The following is a 20,474-nucleotide window of genomic DNA, read 5'->3' on the forward strand; positions in this document are numbered from 1 at the left end:
CCACTGCCTCACTGTGCTCACATCCACTGTTTGGTCTCCAGAAACATTCAGCAAACATCCATGAATGTCAGTGGGTGCCTCCACACGGAGGAATTCAATTACACATCTTTGCTTTATCCACACTCCCATGTCGGACACCATTTTGTCAGACTACCTCTCTGCTGCCATCTGTCACACAGCAATAAAACGTAATGGAATATTGGCAGGAAGGTTCAACTTCTACTGCCACACCGCTAACATCCACCTCTGGCATCATGGGCCAACATAATAAAACAGGAGGCATTACTTTCAGAGCAGCCCTTGCAATTTAATTCTTTTCTTTGACATTGAGTAGGAAGTCTAGTTATTTTTATAGTTACTTCCATGAAACTAATTTTAAAAGTTACTGTTTGTTACCAATTGAGCGCATACAATTTATTAACTACTTATTTTCCTATTCTGTATTGCCAGTGGTTTGAAGGTGTATTTGTAAGAACATAGTTTTTGTACTTAATATCTTCCCAGCACTGATCTACAGTGTGATCTGGATCAATGTGATTTATTTAGTGAGTTGCATGTTAAGCATGTGTGTGTTGGTGATAATGATAAAAACCATTTCAGTACATGGTGGATGTCAACTTCTGGAAGAGATTGCTTCAGAAATAATTTTAGAAACTACTGGGTATAACACTGAACAGTGTTTTTCAGTACAGTGCATAACAAGGTAAGACAGTTTGTATTTATCCTCAGTTGCTGCACAGGCCTTAACCTCTGTATGTCAAACTAGTTAAAACAGAAGTAGAATGCATTTTGTTATTAATTTTTAGAGAATTTAGTAGGCGCAAAGTACTATTGTGAGTGAATAAAGTACACCGCATGTTCCCCATTTTTGGTTTATGGTGGAAGGCCAACAGTATCCTGGGCTGCATCAACAAAGGGGTGGCCACCAGGATGAGGGAGGTGTTTGTCCTCCTCTGCTCTGCCCTTATGAGGTCCCATGTGGAGCACTGCATCCAGAGCTGGGGCCCACAGCACAAGAAATGCGGAGGTGTTGCAATGCATTCTGAAGGATGATAAGAGAGGTGCAACATCTCCTGCAGTCAGGTTGAGAGAGCTGGGCTTGTTCAGCCTGGAGAAGGCTCTGTGGAGACTTTATAGTGACCTACCTGAAGGGCACCTACAAGAAAGCTGGGGAGGGACTCTTTATCAGGGATTCTGGCCATAGGACAATGGGCAATAGCTTTAAGCTAAAAGAAAGAGGGTATATTTAGATCAGATATTACAAAGAAAATCTTTACTCAGAGGGTCGTGAGGCACTGGTACAACTTGATATGGCGGTAGTGTACCTCCCCATGGCAGGAGGTTGGAACTAAATGATATTTAGAGGTCCCTTCAAACCCAAGCTAGTCTGGGATTCTACTACCATAGAAATAGCTGCATTCTGTGGTAGTACTACCATTTATTTTAGCATAAAGTTGTTTATGTTCAGTGGACCTATTAACAAAAGCTTTGCAAAGGCATTTTTATAATAATATCAAATAAATTAGGTATGGTATATTTTCAGCAGGGATAGATTAATATTCTTCATGTAGAAAATTTAAATAACATCAAAATGGCACACACAACTGCAAAAGCATTGCCACAGGTATTCTGAGAACACAAAAAGGCAACAAAGAAGCATGATGGAAATTTTAATATTAGTAATATTGAATAAAATACATTTTTTACACTGAGAAAGTTTGTGGCTGGATAAGCTCACTACTATATAGGATAGTTTTCTATCATAGTATTTTTTTTGCCTCCCGTGAAACTAATGGTTTCTTCTGGTTTATTCCCAATTATAGGAAATAGTGTCCCATTTAGATGAATAAACCTAGCTTTCTACTCCTTTCCTGGAACAATAATTTAAAGGAAAAGAAAAATGGAGATTCTATCATGACGTGATGCAAGTGTATTTGTTTTCACTGACACTTTTTGTGACTAGTGACACTGATTGTAAGTGATGACACACTCCAAATTCAGTGCAGAGCTGTTCTCCCTTTATCTTTCTTGCTCACATCCTTATTTCAGTGCTGTAAAGAAACAGTGAATAAGTAGGTTAGCTGTTTAATTATGCATGGACGTGATTCAGCATAAAATATGAAGATCTCTATACAGTTAAATACACTTTCATGAGATTGTCTTTCTGTATTTGTAAAAATGATTACATAACTTATCCTCGGGAAAAGTACAGAATGAATAGACGCCTAAATTATGTCAGCATACTTACAAACATTCCTGTCTTTCGCTGAGCGAGCAGTCTCAGTCAGTTTAAACAAGGAAAGCTTGCAAGAACAGGAAGAAGGAGAAAGATCCTACCGAATTCTGCTTAATAAATACTGAGAACACTGAGGCAACCACCTGTGGGGTCATTTGCAACATACAGTGATGTAAAATCATGCAGTGTACCTTACCATCCCCTGATTTTTGTATCACTGTTTATATCACCTAACAATACTTGCTACTTCTACCCCACATCTTACTGCTGCAAGGATGAAACACTGCTCTGGTCTGGGCAAAGGTGTTTATGAGGTATGTTCTGAGCCACACCAAGAAGCTGCAGCACTTTTCAAAAGTGATGTACATAAACTTATAGCAGAGAGAATCCTCAGCCACTTCTGTTAGTATAATCGAGGGAGACGACTAGCAGACAGGAGCACTTTAAGCCACATACGCTTTCTTATAAGTATGCAGCCTGAGTTTACACATTTAGTTTGCACTACCCCTTAGATTTGTGAGACAGCTGGAACAGATGCAGCAAGCTATAGTTTTGGCTCTTCTGAAGAAGTGGTAGCATTTTTTGGCTCTTGGCAAAAATAAATCCAAGGTAATTTTAGATATTTAAAATAAATCCTCAGTATATATTAAAATCAAAGTAAAGCAAGGTATGATAAAAATAAAAACTATTTTCAAGCTAGGTGCTGCTGATACTTCTAAACTAAGCGGCAACAAAAAAAATATACAAGAAAAATGAAGGTTTTTTTACTCTCAATTCATCATCGGAGTTCTCTATTCCAGCCTCTATCATTAGGTCCACAACGTGCTTCTCAAGGTCACTGATGCGCTCACCCATTTCTTCCAGTAAAAAGTTAAAGAGAATTTTTATAGATAAGAATTGTTATCAGTGTATATGGTTTTTTCTTCTGTGAGAAAAGTACAAAGCTTTTTTCCAGATGCCTCAGCCTTTTACTTAATCGTGTTCAACACTAATACAACATGAACCTTGCAGTTGTAGCACAAGATTGTATTGTAACAAGGCAATCCTAATTTCTCTTGCAGCACAGAAGCATTCAAGTTATAAATATTTTCAAATGGTTTCCTATCTGCCCATGAGTGTACTGCACTATTTCGTGTGTAAAATACTGTTTCTGTTCAAGGAAATATTTTAGGTAATACCACATGATCAACATACATAATCAGAATGTAATCAGAATATAACTGCTGATAAACATCAATTTCTTAGCATTAATTATCTCCAAAGAAGCAAATTTCTGAAAGTGGGAACGTGTGTGCGTGTCAGAAAAAATGTAGAATGTAGTAATTCTGCAGTTTCAGAAAGAGGAGCTCTATATAGCTCTTCTCTATAGCTCCTGTTAACCACATCTAACAAGGACAGACCCTTAAAGCCTTACTTTCTTTTGTGGGCTTCCCTTCCCATGCTCAGGAGCCTAAAAGAATTGTTTCTAACCCACTAACATGCGGGGATATGCTAATTTAAGTGGCATTTTTAAATGTGCCTTCAGAACAGTTAGACATAATTTGTTGCTTACTTTACTTGAAATCTAGAACTGCTGTACAGAAACCAGAGGGACAGACAGCGTTCTCGGTAAAACCTTTTTTAGGCTTTCCTTTTAAGTAAAGGAAAAAAATAAGCGGTGTTGGGAGCCAGTCCAGCTGACTTTATATCACATATGTTTAAGAACGTCAATCATTACATCCTAATTTGAAGATGAGAAGAAGAAGGAAAAAAAAACACCTTGATTTTAGTCAGCAAAAAACCTCTTTGTATCTATTGGTAGTCCACAGCAGGGTAAGCAAAACTAAACGTGCGGAGGAACTATAGCTCCTGGAGTTATAAGACTTCTGTCACAGGAGCAATAACCTAGATTTTTTTTTTTTTAAGGATATTTCTCAGAGTTATCCTTTCTGTCAGAGCTTGAAAATTCTCCTGCAGCTGATACAGCAGATTTTCCGCCTAAGAAAAGAAAAACAGAAAGCAACGATAGGGAACTTCCCGCCGAGACCGCTCCTCGCCCACCCGACAGCGAGGCTGCGACCCTTTACCCCCCATCTGTCTGCGGGGAAAGCTCCAACCGCAGCGAGCCGCGGAGCCCCCAAGCCCCGCCTCCAGCAGAGCGAACCCCGAGCTCACCAGCTGCGAAAGGTGCTCCGCGCCCGGCGGCTCACCCGCCGCCATCGCCGTCGCGGGCAGGTGGGGCCGCGGGGCCCCGCACGGGCCGGTAGGAAGGTGGCGAGGGAGATCGCCCTCCCTGGCGGCACGCCAACTTAATCGGGAGCTGCTGCGGAAGCGGATCGGCCTGCAGATGGCGGCCGCCGCGGTATCAGGCGGCTCCCCGCCGGCACGCTGCAACCTCGCGGCCGCTCAGTTCCCGTCGTGAGGCTGCTGTGCTGAGGGACGTCAACACGGGAGGAGTTCTTACGGGCGTGCCAGCTGTGGGAAAAATGGAGGCAGCTTAGCTGCTTTTTTCCTGCTAAGTGGCTGGCGTCACGGCTGCGACGTGAGAGCAGGGTGACTGTCCTTCCCCGCTGGCTGTATCATCATTTCAATAAATAACTTCCCGTTTCCCAGAAAATCAGTCACATCATTCCTAGAAGTGCATATCTGCACTGCTCAGATCCAGCAGACAATCTACAGTTTTGACTCTGTCCAGCAAACTCTGAATTTCAGTTTTCTGTCTATTAATGATTTCTTTATACTTGGATAATTCATCGTGTGTTCTTAAATGCTCATTTTCTAGACACTTTGCCTAAACAGAAAAAACAGAAACTTTATTTTCCCAAGCTTTGAAGGGGAATTCTTTTGATCGGGTGTCTAGATTTTTGTACAACACACTAACGTTACTTTTCGTGACTCCAGGTAGCTCAGAACAATATCATCCTTTTTTTTTTTTTAAATACCAAATACAATTAGAAAAATATATAAAATTTGATGCAAAATACATCAAATTAAACATGTGAGATTAACATTAGCCTTGTTTAAAAGCTCAGACTTACAAGCCTAATGCACTAGGATTCAAAGACAGAATTTCCCAGTTACAAATCCAAATCCCCTCTTTGTAAGGCCGCAGTGATCTCTAGTTTGAGGGACCAGCAAGATAATTTATCACTCTCACTGCTGGAGAGATCGGAACATGGGACAAGACAACCGCAGACAGCCCTGGGTCCCATGGAAGGGGGCAGCCAGGGACATTGCCCAGCCCTGCCCACACCATTGGTGCTGCAGCTCCCAGGGCAGGAGCACCTGCTGCCTCCAAAGCATGGTACCACCGCCAGGCTGGAGGTACACAGGGCTCACCCGACCCCAGCAGCACCAGTCCCTCCTCTCCAGGGTGCAGGGCCCCAGCAGTGCCTGCAGCCCTCACCTTCTTGTGCCGTACTCCCCCTTGCCCAAGCTGCATCCCCAGCACAGCATGGCAGCACTGCAGCCCAGCCCTGGGCTGGTTCTGAGGACAATGCCTGGAACCAGAACCCAGTGGCACCATGCCTCACCCAGATTGTTGCACAGCAAACTGCTCCCAGTACTACTGCGCCCAGCGCTGGCAGGAACTGAGCCTCCTGGCAGCCTCGTGCTGCGCTCCTGTGTTCACACCCTCACGTCTCTGTGCCTTGTGCTGCACTCCAGCCATGCTGCTGGCCCTAGGTGCAGAGCGGAGCTGTGCTTGGTGCCATGCCCCAGGACAGCTGCGTCCCTCCAGGCCTGGCGGAGCTGCACAGTGCTGCCAGAGCCGGGATCGACCACAGCGACGGAGGCTGCTGCTCTGTGCTTCTGTCCAAAAAAGTCAAAGTAACAGGAACAAGCTGTCGGAAATGAAATTTCAATTTCTCCACAGTCTTCCCTATCTGCGTGGCTTCCCAGCACGGATCAATAGTGTTTAGACAACCGGGGAGATTTTTTCCCCCTTTTAAAGCACCAGATCAATAGTGGGAAAAAACACAGCACTGAGTCCTCTGCCGCATGCGCTGTGGCACCCACACAGATGGGTCCTGGCAGCCCCGGCAGTGCGGTGCCCACAGGCAGGGGTCTGGCAGAGCCGCTGGGGGAAACAGGGTCTGAGTGGGCTGAGCGCAGCCCTAACGTTGCTCGGAGGCTCAGGGGTAGGCGCAGTGCCCATGGGTGTGGGAAGGCCTGGAGGAGCTGGCCTGGTTACAGATGTGCTCCCGGCCCCGGCTGCCTCGCCCTCACCACGCTCTGCAGTTCCATGAGTGGTGCTTGAGCTGGGAATTGGCACTGCTGTGTGGAACCACTGTGCTGAATTCAGCCCTAGTTTCTGCCAGTGCAAGGGAACAGCGTTTCCTGGCAGCACCGCACTATGCCGAGCTGTGCTGAACCGTGCCACGCTGCCTGCCCTCCTCACCTGATGCTGGCAGAACGTGGGGCTGAAGCAGGCGCTCTGCTGGGTGAGCCGGCACTGCATGCCGAGCAGCACTGGGGTTGGAGCCGTCTCACTTCAATTGCTGCTGCAACGTTATTCTTTTCAGTGCCACATTAATTGAAATTAAACAGCTGCCACATTCTGGCTGGGATAAAAGTGAATCCATTTTCATTCCTCTCTGGTGTAATGAAGACTGATGAGCTGTGAGGAAAGAAAGGCGATCCAGCTGTTGCCTCCAGCCACACACGCATGACAATTACCAGGGCCCCATGCAGCCCGGCCTCACCCCAGGGCGCTGCCACCGATGGGCCCAGTGGGGGATGCAGTGCCCATGTCCTGCGGGAAGCACAGGAACACGGCAGCGAGCCCAGATGCTGAGCCCAGGCCTTGGTCCTGTTTGGTGAGATGAGTCCCAGCCACGGGGCCGTGTGCAGCGCCGCCCCTCTGCCTGCCCTTGCTGCCGGGGTCACCCATCTCGGCAGGCTCGGTGGCTTCAGCCCAGCACTGAATGCTGCTGGCAGCCTCACATTTTATTTTTTATATGAACAATTTTATTTTATGGATTTAAATCACCTAGTGCTTCTGCAACAAGACTCCTGCTGATGTGTAAAATGCAAGTTAACAATGCCTTACTGCATAATCCAGTAAAAAAAAAAAACCAACACATCAATGTTCTGGATGTGAGAGCAGGGTGACTGTCCTTCCCGGCTGGCTGTCGGGCAGTCCTCTCTGCCGTCTGGACTCAGGGTTGCGCTGAGTGGCTCTGGGAGGATGGTCAGGTGAATGCTTATGGGGAAGGTCAGGAGTAGCTGCCTTTTCTGTTGAGTTACTGGTAAAGTTCTGGAGATACAGCTGGTAGTTCTGCATGTCGTTCTTTGCTCACAATCTTGAAAACTACAGCAGAACTTGACAGTCTCATAAATGTTTATATGCTCTCTGACAATTTCTGATTAAGGCATCATTTAATATAATCTACCTATGGTTTATTGTTGAGGTTTCACCTTCAAGGGTCTTAGAATTGTGCATGACTAAAGTAATAACTTAAATGAAGAAAAATGTCTGCCAACCAACAAGGCCCAAGCTGTTTTGTTTGTTTTTGTTTCCTTTTTCTCTTGTAATTAGTTTCATAATATAGGGTGGTACAAATACCTGCTCTTGCGTAAATTTACTGTGCCTGAATTTCTAGGCAGAGGACCAAAAGTATCAACAGTAATTGTGTGCTGCCGCTTAGCAGTCCTGCTAACATTTAGGTCATCCACGGCTTTTAGCTTTGCAGCCTCAAAGGCTCCTGGTACATCTGTTGCAAAGGTCTCTGTAATAACACTCTGTATAACAGTGCCTATATAGTTAGAGGAATATTACTGTTGGGCAATAGCTTTCTGTAGTCTATTACTTTGTAGATATGACAAGCACGTAACATTGCTTTCATCCCTAAGTTTATCTCCCGAGCTAATAACCTCAAATGCTGGAAAGGTTATCTCTTGTCAGTCTACCACTTAGTATCTTTCTTAATAAATGTAATTGTTTTCCCTCTTTACTTTCTCCTACCTGATTTAGGAAGGGGTGGAAACCCATGTGGAGAGATGCTGGCATCAAAGCAGACCTCCCTGTTGCTGCCTGCTTCTCATCATTATGGCATCTCCTCTGTACATCCTCATCTTCCCACTCTTGCAGATTCTCCTCCTTGTCTTTCATGTTACAGAAGGAAAAATCAAGTCTGAGTAATCTAGCAATGTCACTGCTCTAGAACACTTCTAGATAAAAATAATTCAAACAATAACTGGACACTGGAACAGGTTGCCCAGTGAGGTTGTGAAAGCCCCCTCCCTGGAAGAATTCAAGGCCAGGCTTGGGTGTAGGGGAATGGGACATTGAGCAATCTGATCTAGTGGGAGGTGTCCCTGCCAGTAGCAGGGGGGGTAGAACTAGATGATCTTAAAGGTCCTTTCCAACCCAAACCATTCTATGATTCTGTGTTGATATGCTTTGCATTTGTATATAGATACTAGCTGCATCCACGTAGCTTTTCCATTCATAAATAATAACAAATAATTGCTGCTTCTTACATGTTTATTAGTTGCTAATTTCTCTCCTTCCCCTTAGGAGTAGATAGTAGAGCTGTATTATTTCTGCATTTTTTACTCCTGATAACAACAGTCTTGCTAGTTTTCCCTCCTGCCAGAATAGCTACAGAAGCTATCAAAGTTCTGGTTTGAGTAGTAAGGTAAGACTGCACTGCTGTTAATACACATTAATGCTACAATTCTGTTTAAAGACAAAGCACAAAGTCAGTATCTCCTTAAGCCTTTTTTTGTTGTTGTTCTTTTTAGCAACAGATGAGGAAACAGGTGCAAAGTGGTAAAGTTATATATTACACAAGGCCACAGATAGAAAATGGAATGGTATTGCCAACTATCAAGGTGCAGACCAGCATGAGCATTGGCAGCAAGGTATATGCAGGTCAAACCATCGACATGTAAGTCAGCATCAAATAAGACCTTAACAGAAGCACACTGCTGGCCCAGCTACACCAGTTATCTGCAGATCTGCCATTAAGCCAAACTTTCAAACTGTTTCTGAAGAGATAGGTTCACCTACCAAAAAAGGGTTTGGAGAAGCACCATGTGAGGGTAGTACAATTCCTGTAAGGCTCCAGTGTAATTATGAGGTATTATAAGCATACTTAGTAGGTTAAATTCTGTTTTACAAACCTGAAGCCATGCTCTCATTTCCTACTCATGTGAGAAAGGATAAATGAGCCTTTGCTTGAGAAATGTATTTTTTATGAGTTTTATTACATTGCATATTTCTGATTCTTCTTTTCTTGACAATTGTGCTTAGTAAAATTGCTCAAAAAGGACCCAAAACAGCATGAACTCTACTGACTTATCAATGTGAGCGTCTTCTATGTGAAACAGAGTTGTGAAACCCAGTACAGAAAGATCTGGGTAATTTAGGAGGCTGATGGGAATCTTAGTGGCTTCTAAAAAAGGAATGGCAATATTTTGGAATCAGGACTGAAAAATCCTACTCCTCTATCACCAATTTTTACTAGTATGAAAGAGAATACGGAGCCCAGACAGACAAGCTGCAATAAAGACTGCAATAATTTAATGTCATTACAGCCTTTAAATGATCCAAACAAGCAAAAAGATGACAGTAAGAAATTAGTTACTTCCTCCCTTTCCTACGGGGGAAAGGGGTTTTCACAGCAAAATCAAATGAAAACCAGCTTATTTTACCAGGCATAACAGCAAACAAGTGTTGATAAGGTTGTTTGATAGTACTTTTAATCATTCACTCAAGTCACACAGCAACACTTGGAGCACCTTAGTTTCATAGAGCTGGTGCAATCTTCCTTTTTCCTTCTTCCCTGCTTAATTTTATTAGTGTGCTTTTCAATTTCTTTGTTTGCATCCCTCACTCTTCTCTCAAGTATCTCCTTTTCCTTTTTGAGGTCAAGTGACTCCTTTTCCCCTCAGACGTATTTCATCACCATTGTTTCCTTCTCATGGCGTGCTTCTTCACATTCCTTATTTGCCTTGAAAAATATTTAAATATGAAACACAAGGTCGATTCATTCTATTTTGCTTTTGTAAGACACTACTGCAATACCTAAAATATCCAATAGAATAGCATAACAAAGCAGGACTCTGTAGCTCCAGTATTGTGAAGATTAACATTTGATCCCAACTTAAGGATGACAAGAGTTCAGTCAATTCAGTTGGAATTACTCGTAACAGTCAATACCTCTCTAAGCAGTTGCAGTTTCATAGCTAAACATCTCAAGCAAATCACCACTATTTTACTAATTCTGATTTTAATTGGTTATATCAAAAGGAAAGTAGTATATTTGACAAGTTTTGGTAATTAAAAAATATTTCTGCAAAAATGCAGTTTCAGTCCTCTGTGTTCTTGTCAGATGCCAACAGTTCATTTTTCAGATGGGTTCTCTTCTGCTCCAGCATTAATAGATTTTGCATCATATGAAAAAAAAATCAGAAACTGACTTTTAGAGAACATACAATAAATACTTGGCAAGAAGTATCTACAAGATACAAGAGCCAGCAGTGTGCCCAGGTGGCCAAGAAGGCCAACGGCATCCTGGCTTTCATCAGAAATAGTGTTGCCAGTAGGAGTAGGGAAGTCATTGTCCCTCTGTACTCAGCACTGGTGAGGCCCCACCTCGAATACTGTGTCCAGTTTTGGGCCCCTCACTGCAAGAAAGACACTGAGGCCCTGGAACGTGTTCAGAGGAGAGTGATGAAGCTGGTGAGGGGTCTGGAGCACAGGCCTTATGAGGAATGGCTGAGGGAGCTGGGATTGTTCAGTCTGGAGAAGAGGAGGCTCAGGGGAGACCTCATCGCTCTCTGTAACTACCTGAAGGGAGGTTGTAGAGAGCTGGGGAACGACCTCTTCTCTCGTGTAACTAGTGATAGGACTAGAGGGAATGGCCTCAAGTTGCACCACGGGAGATTCAGGCTGGGCATTAGGAAATACTACTTCTCTGAAAGAGTGGTCAGGCGCTGGAATGGGCTGCCCAGGGAGGTGGAGGAGTCACTGACCCTGGAGGTGTTCAACAAATGTTTAGATGTTATGTTGAGAGACGTGGTTTAGTGGGGTTATATTGGTGGTAGGTGGATGGTTGGACTGGATGATCTTGTAGGTCTTTTCCAACCTAGCTAATTCTATGATTCTATGATTCTATGACAGGAAGGTCCTGTTTAACTAACTTAATTTCCTTTTATGACAAGATCACCCATCTAGTTGACCAAATTAAGCCAGCTAATGTGATCGTTTTGCATTTCAGTAAAGCTTTCAATACTGTTTCTTACAGTGTCTTTCTGGACAAAATGTCCAGGATACAGCTGGTTAAAAATGTGATGGATGAGCAATTGGCTGATGGTTCAGGCCCGAAGGGTTGTAGTAAATGGGGTTACATCAGGCTGACAGCCGGTCACTAGTGAGATTTCCCAGAGGTCCATTTTAGGGCCAGTTCTCTTTAATGTTTTCATAAATAACTTAGATGTAGGACATGAAGGTGTTTTCAGCAAGTCTGTTGATGATACTAAATCGGGGGGAACTGTTGATTCCACCGAGGGTAGAGAGGCCTTGCAGTGATATCTCGACAAATCAGAGAGTTGGGTAATAACCAACCACATGAAGTTTAACAAGAGCAAGTGCCAGATTCTGCACCTGGAAGGGGCAGCCCTGGCTATTCATACAGACTGAGAGATGTGATGCTGCAGAACAGACCTGCAGAAAGGGATCTGGGGTCTTGGTTGACAGCAAGTTGAACAGTATGCCCAGGCAGCCAGAAAAGCCAACCATTTCCTAAGGTGCATCAAGCACAGCATTGCTAGCTGGTTAAGGGAAGTGATTGTCCTGCTTTACATTGACTGAGTTGATGTGGCCTCACTTTGAGTACTGTGTGAAGTTTTGGATGTCACAGTACAAAAAGGACATAAAACTATTAGTGTCCAAAGGAGGGCTACAAACATGGTGAAGAGTCTGGAGTAGAAGACTTTTTGAGGAGAAGCTAAAGTCCTTTGGTTTGTCAGGCCCAAAGAGGAGAATGAGAGGAGACCTCATTGTGGCCATCTTCCTCACAAGGGGAGCAGAGGGGCATGTGCTGATCTCTCTCTAGTGACCAGTGATGGAACCCAAGGGAATGGCATGAAACTGTGACAGAGGATGTTCAGGCTGGATTTGAGAAGGACATCCATCTGCTGGAGCAGGTCCAGAGGAGGGCCTTGAAGATGATCAGAGGGCTGGAGCACCTCCCCTACCAGGACAGGCTGAAAGAGTTGGGGTTCTTCAGCCTGGAGAAGATAAGGTTCTTGGGGGGACCTTATAGCAGCCTTCCAGTACCTGAAGTAGGCCAAAAGGAAAGCTGGGGAGGGACTTTTTATAAAGGCATGTAACAACTGGACAAGGGGAAATGGCTTTGAACTGGAAGAGGGTAGGTTTAGAGGCCAGGCTGGATGGGGCTTTGAGCAACCTGGTCTAGTGGGAGGTGTCCGGGCCTACAGCAGAAGGGTTGGAACTACATGATCTTAAAGGTCCCTTCCAACACAAACCATTCTATGATTCTATGATTCTATGATATCAAGAAAACATTCTTCATTGAGAGAGTGGTTGCGCACTGGAACTGGCTCCCCAGGACAGTGGTCATGTTGCTGAGCCTTCCAGAGTCCAAGAAGTGTTTGGACAATGCTCTCAGACAAATGGTCCGATTTTTGGGTGGTCTATTGTGGACTCAGGAGCTGGACTCAATGATCCTTATAGGTCCCTTCTAACTCAGGATATCCTGTGATTCTATGAAAGTGTTTGTAAAGCCAAAAAATAGTTGTGGAAAAGTTCCAAAGTTCAGAAAACCAAAGAAGAAACAGAAGACAAAAAATTTTTGCTTAGCAACAAATATACTTAAAATAGCACTCCCAGCTTTGTCTTGCTATCCACTATTCTCTCCCTCTTTAAAGGGCTTAGTTTTTCAGAGTTTAACTGTTCTATACATTTTCTATAATATGAACCATATTTTCAAAGCAGATGTCCATGTTAGAAGTGCATTCATGGGCTAAGAGAACCTGAGAAAAATGTTTTTTTGTTTTTTTCTAAGGCATAGGTTTAGATGAGAACTGGTAGACAACCAGTGCTACTGGTAGTTACAAGAGTATTTACTGCAATAAATAGAGAATGCTTCACTTATTAAAAGAGAAGTTGGCAGTGAATACAAAAACAGATCTTGAGGGGGCTAGAGAGAGGGATGAAAGATTTGACAATATAAATTCACTTTCTATTCTTTGTGCTTTGTCCATAGACTCTGTGCTACTTTCAGAAAAACAAAACAAAAAGCAAACGACTTAAAAAAAAAAAAACCCACAACAAACAAAACATTTTGCACTTTAGTCTCTTCCAGTCTAAAAAATGTCCTGCTCTTGGTATGAAATGCATAAAGTAAAAGTAGAAATAAGAAATGGGTGAACTAGCAGCTGGGGACCTCCTGCTTGCATCCTATTTCAGAACTGTAGTCCTGTACTGTGAACTCTTCAGATTGTGCTTTTATTCTAAAATGGTATCCAGAACATAGTTTTTGTTCTTTTCTGCGGAAATTCCAGTTCCTTTCATTCAGAAAGGAGTCATCAGCATAGTAGGATAGGAAGTAAAAATATAAACATTTACAGTCGTAAAAATATGTTTAAACATTTAGAGTTCAAAGTTCCAAGTTCAATGTTGTGACAATAAATTATCATGCTGCAGAGGAGCCTCCTCTGCAGGAGGCTGCAGAGTCTAGAGATAAAGGATTTGTCATGTAGAAAAGCATTATTCTTCTTGATCGGATGTTACGTACAATCTCTTCCCTCTCCTCTTTACTGACAAGTGACATTTTACATAACAGGCGTCAAGAATCCTCCAGAGCTTCTCAGAGCTTGTCTGGCTCAGGGCTGCTTTGGAGTGGTGGTGGTGACAGAATCCAACAATAACTACTGAAAAACAGCAAAAAAGAACCCTAACGTTATGTGTTTTGTAAGAAAGAAAGCAAGAAATTTGGTCATGGAAGAAGACAGGAAAGCAGGTATTCATGGGACACTGCGGTGTGGTAGCAGCTTGTAATGCCATAGATCAGAAGGCACTGTGCAAATTGTGCTATGTTTTTGGGGGTGTTGTGCTTTTGTTCGGGGGGTTGCCACAGGTATGAAAGGATTGTTAAAGTTTTATTCTGAAGAGAGTTCTTGTGCCACGGATGTGGTATTTTTGCTACCAAACTGTAGGGTGGGTGTTTCAGTAATGCTGTGCTTGGTCTTTCCCCGTCTCTTAGGAAGTCTCATGCACGACAGTTTGTAGTTAACCTGTTGAAGGACACAATGTGCAGATAAAAGTATCTGGCTTTGCTAGGTCATTGGATTACAATGGGGATAAATGTGTATTTGGAGGAGTAGCAGAAAGCCCACCTGCAAACGCTTTGGCTATGGAAACTGGAGTGGTGGAATCCTTTGGCTGTTTGAAACAATATCTGTAGTTCATAGCTGCATTAAATCACCTGTCTAGCTGCTGTTCACTGAATTATTATGTGGTAATCCATAAATACCTAGCTATGCTTCCCAGGCATGGCTGGTAAAAGTTACTAATCTGTTGGCTGTTTTCTGCCCCTGCTCCAGCCTTGTTCTACTGCCCTTGAACAGTGATGGTGGAAGCATTTGTTGTGCAGGTCATGTCTTGAGGGACTGTGGAAGGGGAGTGGAGGACAAATCTGCAGCAGAGGGAGCAGTGCCTCTGCTTCTATCCCCGTTGCCCGCTAGGGGCACATCTGGCATTGGATTGGGAGGTAGCGTTCAAAGCAGCCTGCAGCCTTGCTTCTCACTGATGGGTGCTGTAGGTGCCAGATGGAAGAAGATGCCATGTCAATGAGGAGAGCCTGCTTTTGAGTCACAGGAACAGTGGCCTGGCCTGGTTCAGGTGCCTGCTAGCTACCATAGCATGCATACATTATATGCAGAGATTAAACATGACACATGTGGTGGAAAGACTATTTTTCAACAAAATTTGATTAAAAGGCCTACATTAAAGAGGCTAGAAGCTGGGCAGAGGAGGGAGTGGTTCATTTGAGGATGTGTTTTTCCAGAAGCTGTAAGAAACTGTAGGCAAAGTTCCCTGAGAGCAGACTGCAGTTATGTTGTGCTTACACCTAAATACCTTCCCAGCAGCTTCAGGGATTGTTTATTTCAGAGAAGACAATTGGAATATTTTCCTGGGAAAAAGACAACCTAAATTCACTTTGAGTTTGGATTTGGGCAAAAATAGGCAATGACACTAAGGAATATCAAGCACAGGATAAATGACTAACAGTATGAGGTTTGAATTGATGAATCAGCAGGAAGCCCATGGGTGTGCATTGCTGACAGGCCAAGCCAAAGACAGCTAAAGAGAAGGGGAGCTGGGAGGCCAAAGGCTCCATATGGGCAAATGAAGCCCCTACTTGGCCTCGTGGCGCAATGGCAATGCATCTGATTCTATAGAGGGTTGTGTGTTCAGATCACATCGGAGGCTGGGGTCTGCTTTCAGAGCAGTCTGATTTTGGTCTAGAGCTCGTGAGGATGTTCAGTCCCCTCCGGGATGAGTGCTGTATTACTCACAATGGACCTTTAACTACAGGTTCTTGACACTTCAGGAAACCTGCAGCATTTGTGTCTGTCTGATCTAAAATTCTGTGCAGGTCTCAATTGTTACTCACACAAAGGAGTTATCATGTCCCTTCCCCTCATGCTCTCTGCTCTTAGTAAGGACAGCATAAATTAATCCTGTTTTTACGTGTAGAATATGCTCTTATATGTACTGCAGATGTTGAGCTGACCTCAGCAGCAGCAAGCCAGAAGCATGATGCAGAGCTTAAATGCCAGCAGGAGCACTTTGTCCTTCTACTGGAACAGACAGAAAATGAGTTTGGGTGCCTCAAGCTCCAGCACACTTGGTGGTATTTTGAACTATTCTGAGCTATAGTTTCTATATCCTTTTTCTTTAAACTGTCATTTGCTCAACCTGTGAGGTTTTTTGTTTTTTTTCTCCTTACTTTTGCCCTTTAGATTCTTTCCCCTATCCTGCTGAGGGGAAAGAGTGAGTGGCTGTGTGTCAATGGTTTACAGGCAGGTTCGGCCTGGCGCTGTGACTGTTGAGGCAGGGGACCCACGGACCCATGCCCCAGGAAAGGGAAAAAGGGTAGGAGGGCCTAAAAACAAAACAGCGACAACAATCTGAGGAGAAACAAACTAATTTACTAAATAAGTTATCAGAATGCAAAATAACACAATATAATACAACATAATTACAATTTAGGCTAATAAATCCAATAAAATGAGAGAGTGTGTCCAAAATTAAAGTAGGCCTCACTCTAATACCAACGGTGAGATGGCTGGGGAGCGAGATGCTGCTGTGAAAGTCTCATGATGTGTGAGCAGTTGTTATCCTTCCCTCTGAACGAAAATGGCAAAAGAGCAGCAAAGTCCTCTGGGAAGCGCAGTCCCTCTTCTCTTCCAATCAGAAGGACCAACACAATGGAAAAGGTATTACAAAAGAGGTGGAAGGACCAGCACAATAGCAAGATGCTACAAGGGAAGGGAAGTAAATCACTCACCTGTATCAGAAGATTCTGGGTTCACAGGAAAAGGCTTCCACCAAGAAGGGATCTCCAGAAAGAAATCCTTTCTTAGTGGCAGTCAGCCCTTAAATGAGGCCTTCCATTCACACAGTGAATTGCCTTCACCTGTGCTCCCAGGGCTGACTGGGTCTTTCCTCCAGGTGCTCAATCAGTGGTTCAGGCCATGACTCAGCAGTTCCCATACACCACCGCTACCCCAGGTGAGAGGTGGGCTTGGACCCAAAAGTGTTTTTTGGAGATCTGCCTTTAAAATGAAGATAGAGCTCCACTGCATGCCAGTTGGTGCTACACCCAGATTTATACTCACAGCTCTGTGGAGATTTTGGGCAGTTTACAAATAGCAGTAAAGGAGGAAGGGAAAAGTGGGGAATACTTGCAACAGTACAGCCTCTCCCATTAATGTTTGTTTGATTCTGTTTATCAGTTGCAAAAATGGGTTCACACATTCCTTAAACAGGCCACTAGCTGTGGCATGGTTGCTTTAGAAAATCAAGTTAGGAGAGAAGAGGACTTACTGGTAATACATCCAGGCAGGAACAGGCAATTTCCAGGTACTTAAGTCCCATTTACCTGTTTTATGAACTACACAGTGAATATTTCTTTTTAATCTCACTGGGACTATATTTGTGGAATGAGACAAAATGTGGTAACTGAAGGGAATTATGGCTACCATATGAATTCATGTAACCCTTCTGACAACATTTATTCTTAAGCAAGGCTTAAGCCTTAGCTGTATTGTGTTTTTAGCCTGTGTCTTACAGGGATTTCCTATGCTCTCTTCAGTGTAACTGATATCAATAAACTAGCTACACTTAACTGAACAATACTTGCTTTCACAAAACTAGCTAATGCTACACAAAACAAACTCGGTCTGATGCTAAGCAGAACATCCCTTATACTCAAGAAGCCCAGTATATCATTGTTACCTAGATCAGTGTGGGTGCCCTCTCCAGTAGATCACTCTGAAATTGTCAACCGGGAAGAAACAAGAGGAGGGCAATTTGCAGCCACGAAGAGGAAGACTACCTACTTCATCCCTGACAGTCTTGAGAACCCCACTCAAAATCACTGAGCATGCGCAAGGAGGCAAGACCCTGTGTTAATCACTTTCAGGGAATATTGAATATGTATGTACTGACCAGGAAACCTTTTGCATACGTAACACAAGCAATGCATATAAGGAGAAGGTATTTTTTCAAGGTATGCATGGTTAGGGTGGAGATATCCCCTTGCACATCTGAGGTCATAAATAAAGAATGCCTACTCACTAACATCACATTGGAGTTAATAAGTTTTTCATTTCTGAAATTCCCGAATTTCAGATGACATAACAATATTTGCCTAATGCAGAAGATAAAATGATTTCAGTACTCATATTTTGAAATGAATGGACAGAACGATAGACAAGTTAGAAGACGTGCAGCGATCACCTGTGAAGCAACCCCCCTCCAAAAATCCCACAGCAACCAACAACCCACAACCAACTGGAAAGAAGTGCCTTCGCTGTTGAACCTGACTGAACACGGCTGGTTGGTGCCTGCGTCTTGCCGGGAAGACTGCATATATTTTTATGGTGCGGAGGAGCAGCAGTTGTGAAAGCCACCGCAGCGCAATCTTCAGAGTTCCTCTGAAGGAAAAAGCGGAGGTGAGTGCGGGATCCCGCTGCGCGCCCTTCGCCGGCGGGGGAGGAGGGGGTCGGTGGCCGAGGCGGGGCGGGGCGGCCTCGCGGTTCATTGGCGGAAACGTGGCCGTTTACTGTGGCGTCACAGCGGCCGGCCCCGCGTTCCTGTAGCTCCGCGGTGGAGCAGGATGGCAGCGGCGGCGGTGGCTGGTGCGCGGGCAGCAGGTCGGGCCGCGCGTGTGCGAGAGGAGGAGGGACGGGGGACGGGGGACGGTTCGTGCGCGCCCGAGGGCCTGCTCGGCCGCTGAGGGGCCGCGAGTGCTCGTGGGGAGCCGCGGCTCGTTCCCTCCTGCCTCGTCCGACCTTGCTGCTGCCGCACTCCTTCCTCCCAGCTTTCCCACCTCCCCACCCCTTCTCTTCCCTTTTCACGCTCTGTTCCCGCCCTGGGCGCTGTGCCGTGCCGCTGGTGGAGCTCCGGCGCCGCCCGGTGCCGCGAGCAGCCCCTGACGCGCCGCCTGCCCGCAGGTCCCGGCCAGCCGAGGCGGGGCGCGGCCGCGGCGCCCGTCTGAAGCTCGGCGGAGGAGGCGGGCGGCGGTCCCTCCTTCCTGCTGCCGCCCGGCATGGAGACGGCCGACCTGGAGTGGCTGCTGGGCCCGATGCAGCAGCTGGTGTCGTGGGGCGCGGCGGGGGCCATGGTGTTTGGCGGCGTGGTGCCCTACGTGCCCCAGTACCGCGACATCAAACGGACGCAGAACGCCGAGGGCTTCTCCACCTACGTGTGCTTGGTGCTGCTGGTCGCGAACATCCTGCGGATACTCTTCTGGTGAGTGGGGATGTTCGCTGCGTGGCGTGCTTCCGCGGCCCCTGGCTGCCCGCTGGCTTCCGAACTCGTAGTTAGAACGGTTGGGGAAGTAATGTCGTTGATGTGCTTCTTCCCCTCTCCCGAAGAGCGCAGCATGCCAGTCTTGCGTGGGTGGCTGCTCGGATTAAAGGAACAAGGCGCAGGAGCGCTGTCTGTTGCCCTTACCAGGACTGGTGATCAGTGCTCTGATATTCCAAGTGTGGCTTTCTCAAACGGTGGTAAATAAAAGAGGCTTATTTTAAGCCAGAGCTTCTTTTTCCTTAGTGTGATTTGTGTTTCTCTTGCCCTTAAAGCTCTGTTCTTCCAGTGAAGGGCCTAGTTCTGTGCTCGTACTTTAGCATCCAGGTAGTGTTAAAACCACTGGGATGCTTGCCAGATGTTTGTGCATTTTCCTGAGATGCCTACTGGCTTCAGAGGAGTTTCACTTGCAGAGCTCCATGCACAGCTGCAGGTGACGATACTCATTTTTGATAGCAGGTAAATGGTGGGGAGTATTTTCACAGCACGTTGTTCTTGTGTTCAGTGTACTCCTCAACGTCTAAAGGCTTATTCGTTTCCATGTTTAGGACCTGTGCTGCTGAACAAAGAAAACTTTTAGAGCCTGACTTATGTTGGTAAACTTTATTTACTCATTATATTCCTCATTACTTCCAGTAAGGGGAATGATACAACAGTGGGAATGTATTTTGGAAACCAGAGATGGAAAACATCTAGGAAATGGCTGCAATTAAAGAACAGTTATTCTAAGAACGCTTTGATTTAAATGTGCTGCTTTGTAGAATGTGATGAACTGACAGATGACAGGCCGCTTCCTACTGTTGGATTCATCTCTCAGACTTTTTAGTGTATGTGTCTTCCTGGAGTCATCTTCAGCAAAATACAGCGTGTAAGCGTTGTGCTGGAGCAGAGAGCACTGGAGACCCTCTCCTGAGACTACAACTAGCAGTTGAACTGAGGAAACATTGCTACATCAGGGCTACTTGTTAACACTGGAACTATGTCATCTTGGGAAGAAAGCTTTTGCAAGAGAAATGCGTAGAACAAAAGTTGGAGAAAGAAGCAAAGGGAAAAAAGAAGTTCGAGGAGCTGGCAGGAGTGAAGGAAATGAGTTTTTGGTTCAGTGAAGGTAGTTGAAATACACAAAATTGTGCCTCAGTGGCATTACTGGCAGTTTCTAGGTAACCCAGGGGAGTGCATCTGTTAAGT

At 44.9% G+C, this 20,474-nt stretch overlaps 2 protein-coding genes across 4 annotated transcripts in view; one reads left to right on the plus strand and one right to left on the minus strand.

Moving 5' to 3' along the window:
* Positions 1,654–5,701, minus strand: HSBP1L1 (heat shock factor binding protein 1 like 1). The gene is made up of 5 exons (XM_021385619.1): positions 5,622–5,701; positions 4,391–4,690; positions 4,147–4,213; positions 3,005–3,099; positions 1,654–2,051 (listed from the first exon to the last, which is right to left on the minus strand). Exons 2-5 carry the CDS (start codon positions 4,433–4,435, stop codon positions 2,046–2,048), a joined length of 213 nt encoding a protein of 70 aa, XP_021241294.1. The 5' UTR covers positions 4,436–4,690; positions 5,622–5,701; the 3' UTR covers positions 1,654–2,045.
* PQLC1 (PQ loop repeat containing 1) overlaps positions 18,522–20,474 on the plus strand; it is a 60,784-nt gene continuing 58,831 nt past the window's right edge. For all 3 annotated transcript variants that reach the window (XM_021385837.1, XM_021385838.1, XM_021385841.1), the window contains exons 1-2: positions 18,522–18,631; positions 18,932–19,229. In XM_021385837.1, the coding sequence (XP_021241512.1) occupies positions 19,027–19,229 (203 nt within the window). In that variant the 5' untranslated portion in view covers positions 18,522–18,631; positions 18,932–19,026. The remainder of the gene's footprint in view (positions 18,632–18,931; positions 19,230–20,474) is intronic.

The sequence above is a fragment of the Numida meleagris genome, chromosome 2 (genome assembly GCF_002078875.1).
Source record: "Numida meleagris isolate 19003 breed g44 Domestic line chromosome 2, NumMel1.0, whole genome shotgun sequence".
In the NCBI taxonomy this organism is placed as follows: domain Eukaryota; kingdom Metazoa; phylum Chordata; class Aves; order Galliformes; family Numididae; genus Numida; species Numida meleagris.

Excerpts from the sequence above, each read along its gene's own strand:
- HSBP1L1 (XM_021385619.1), bottom strand. The coding sequence starts at position 4,435 with ATGGCGGCGGGTGAGCCGCCGGGCGCGGAGCACCTTTCGCAGCTG. Across the intron at positions 4,214-4,390 it reads CGGAGCACCTTTCGCAGCTG|GCGGAAAATCTGCTGTATCA; the intron begins GTGAGCTCGGGG and ends TTCTTTTCTTAG. Across the intron at positions 3,100-4,146 it reads AGAAAGGATAACTCTGAGAA|TGGAAGAAATGGGTGAGCGC; the intron begins ATATCCTTAAAA and ends TTAACTTTTTAC.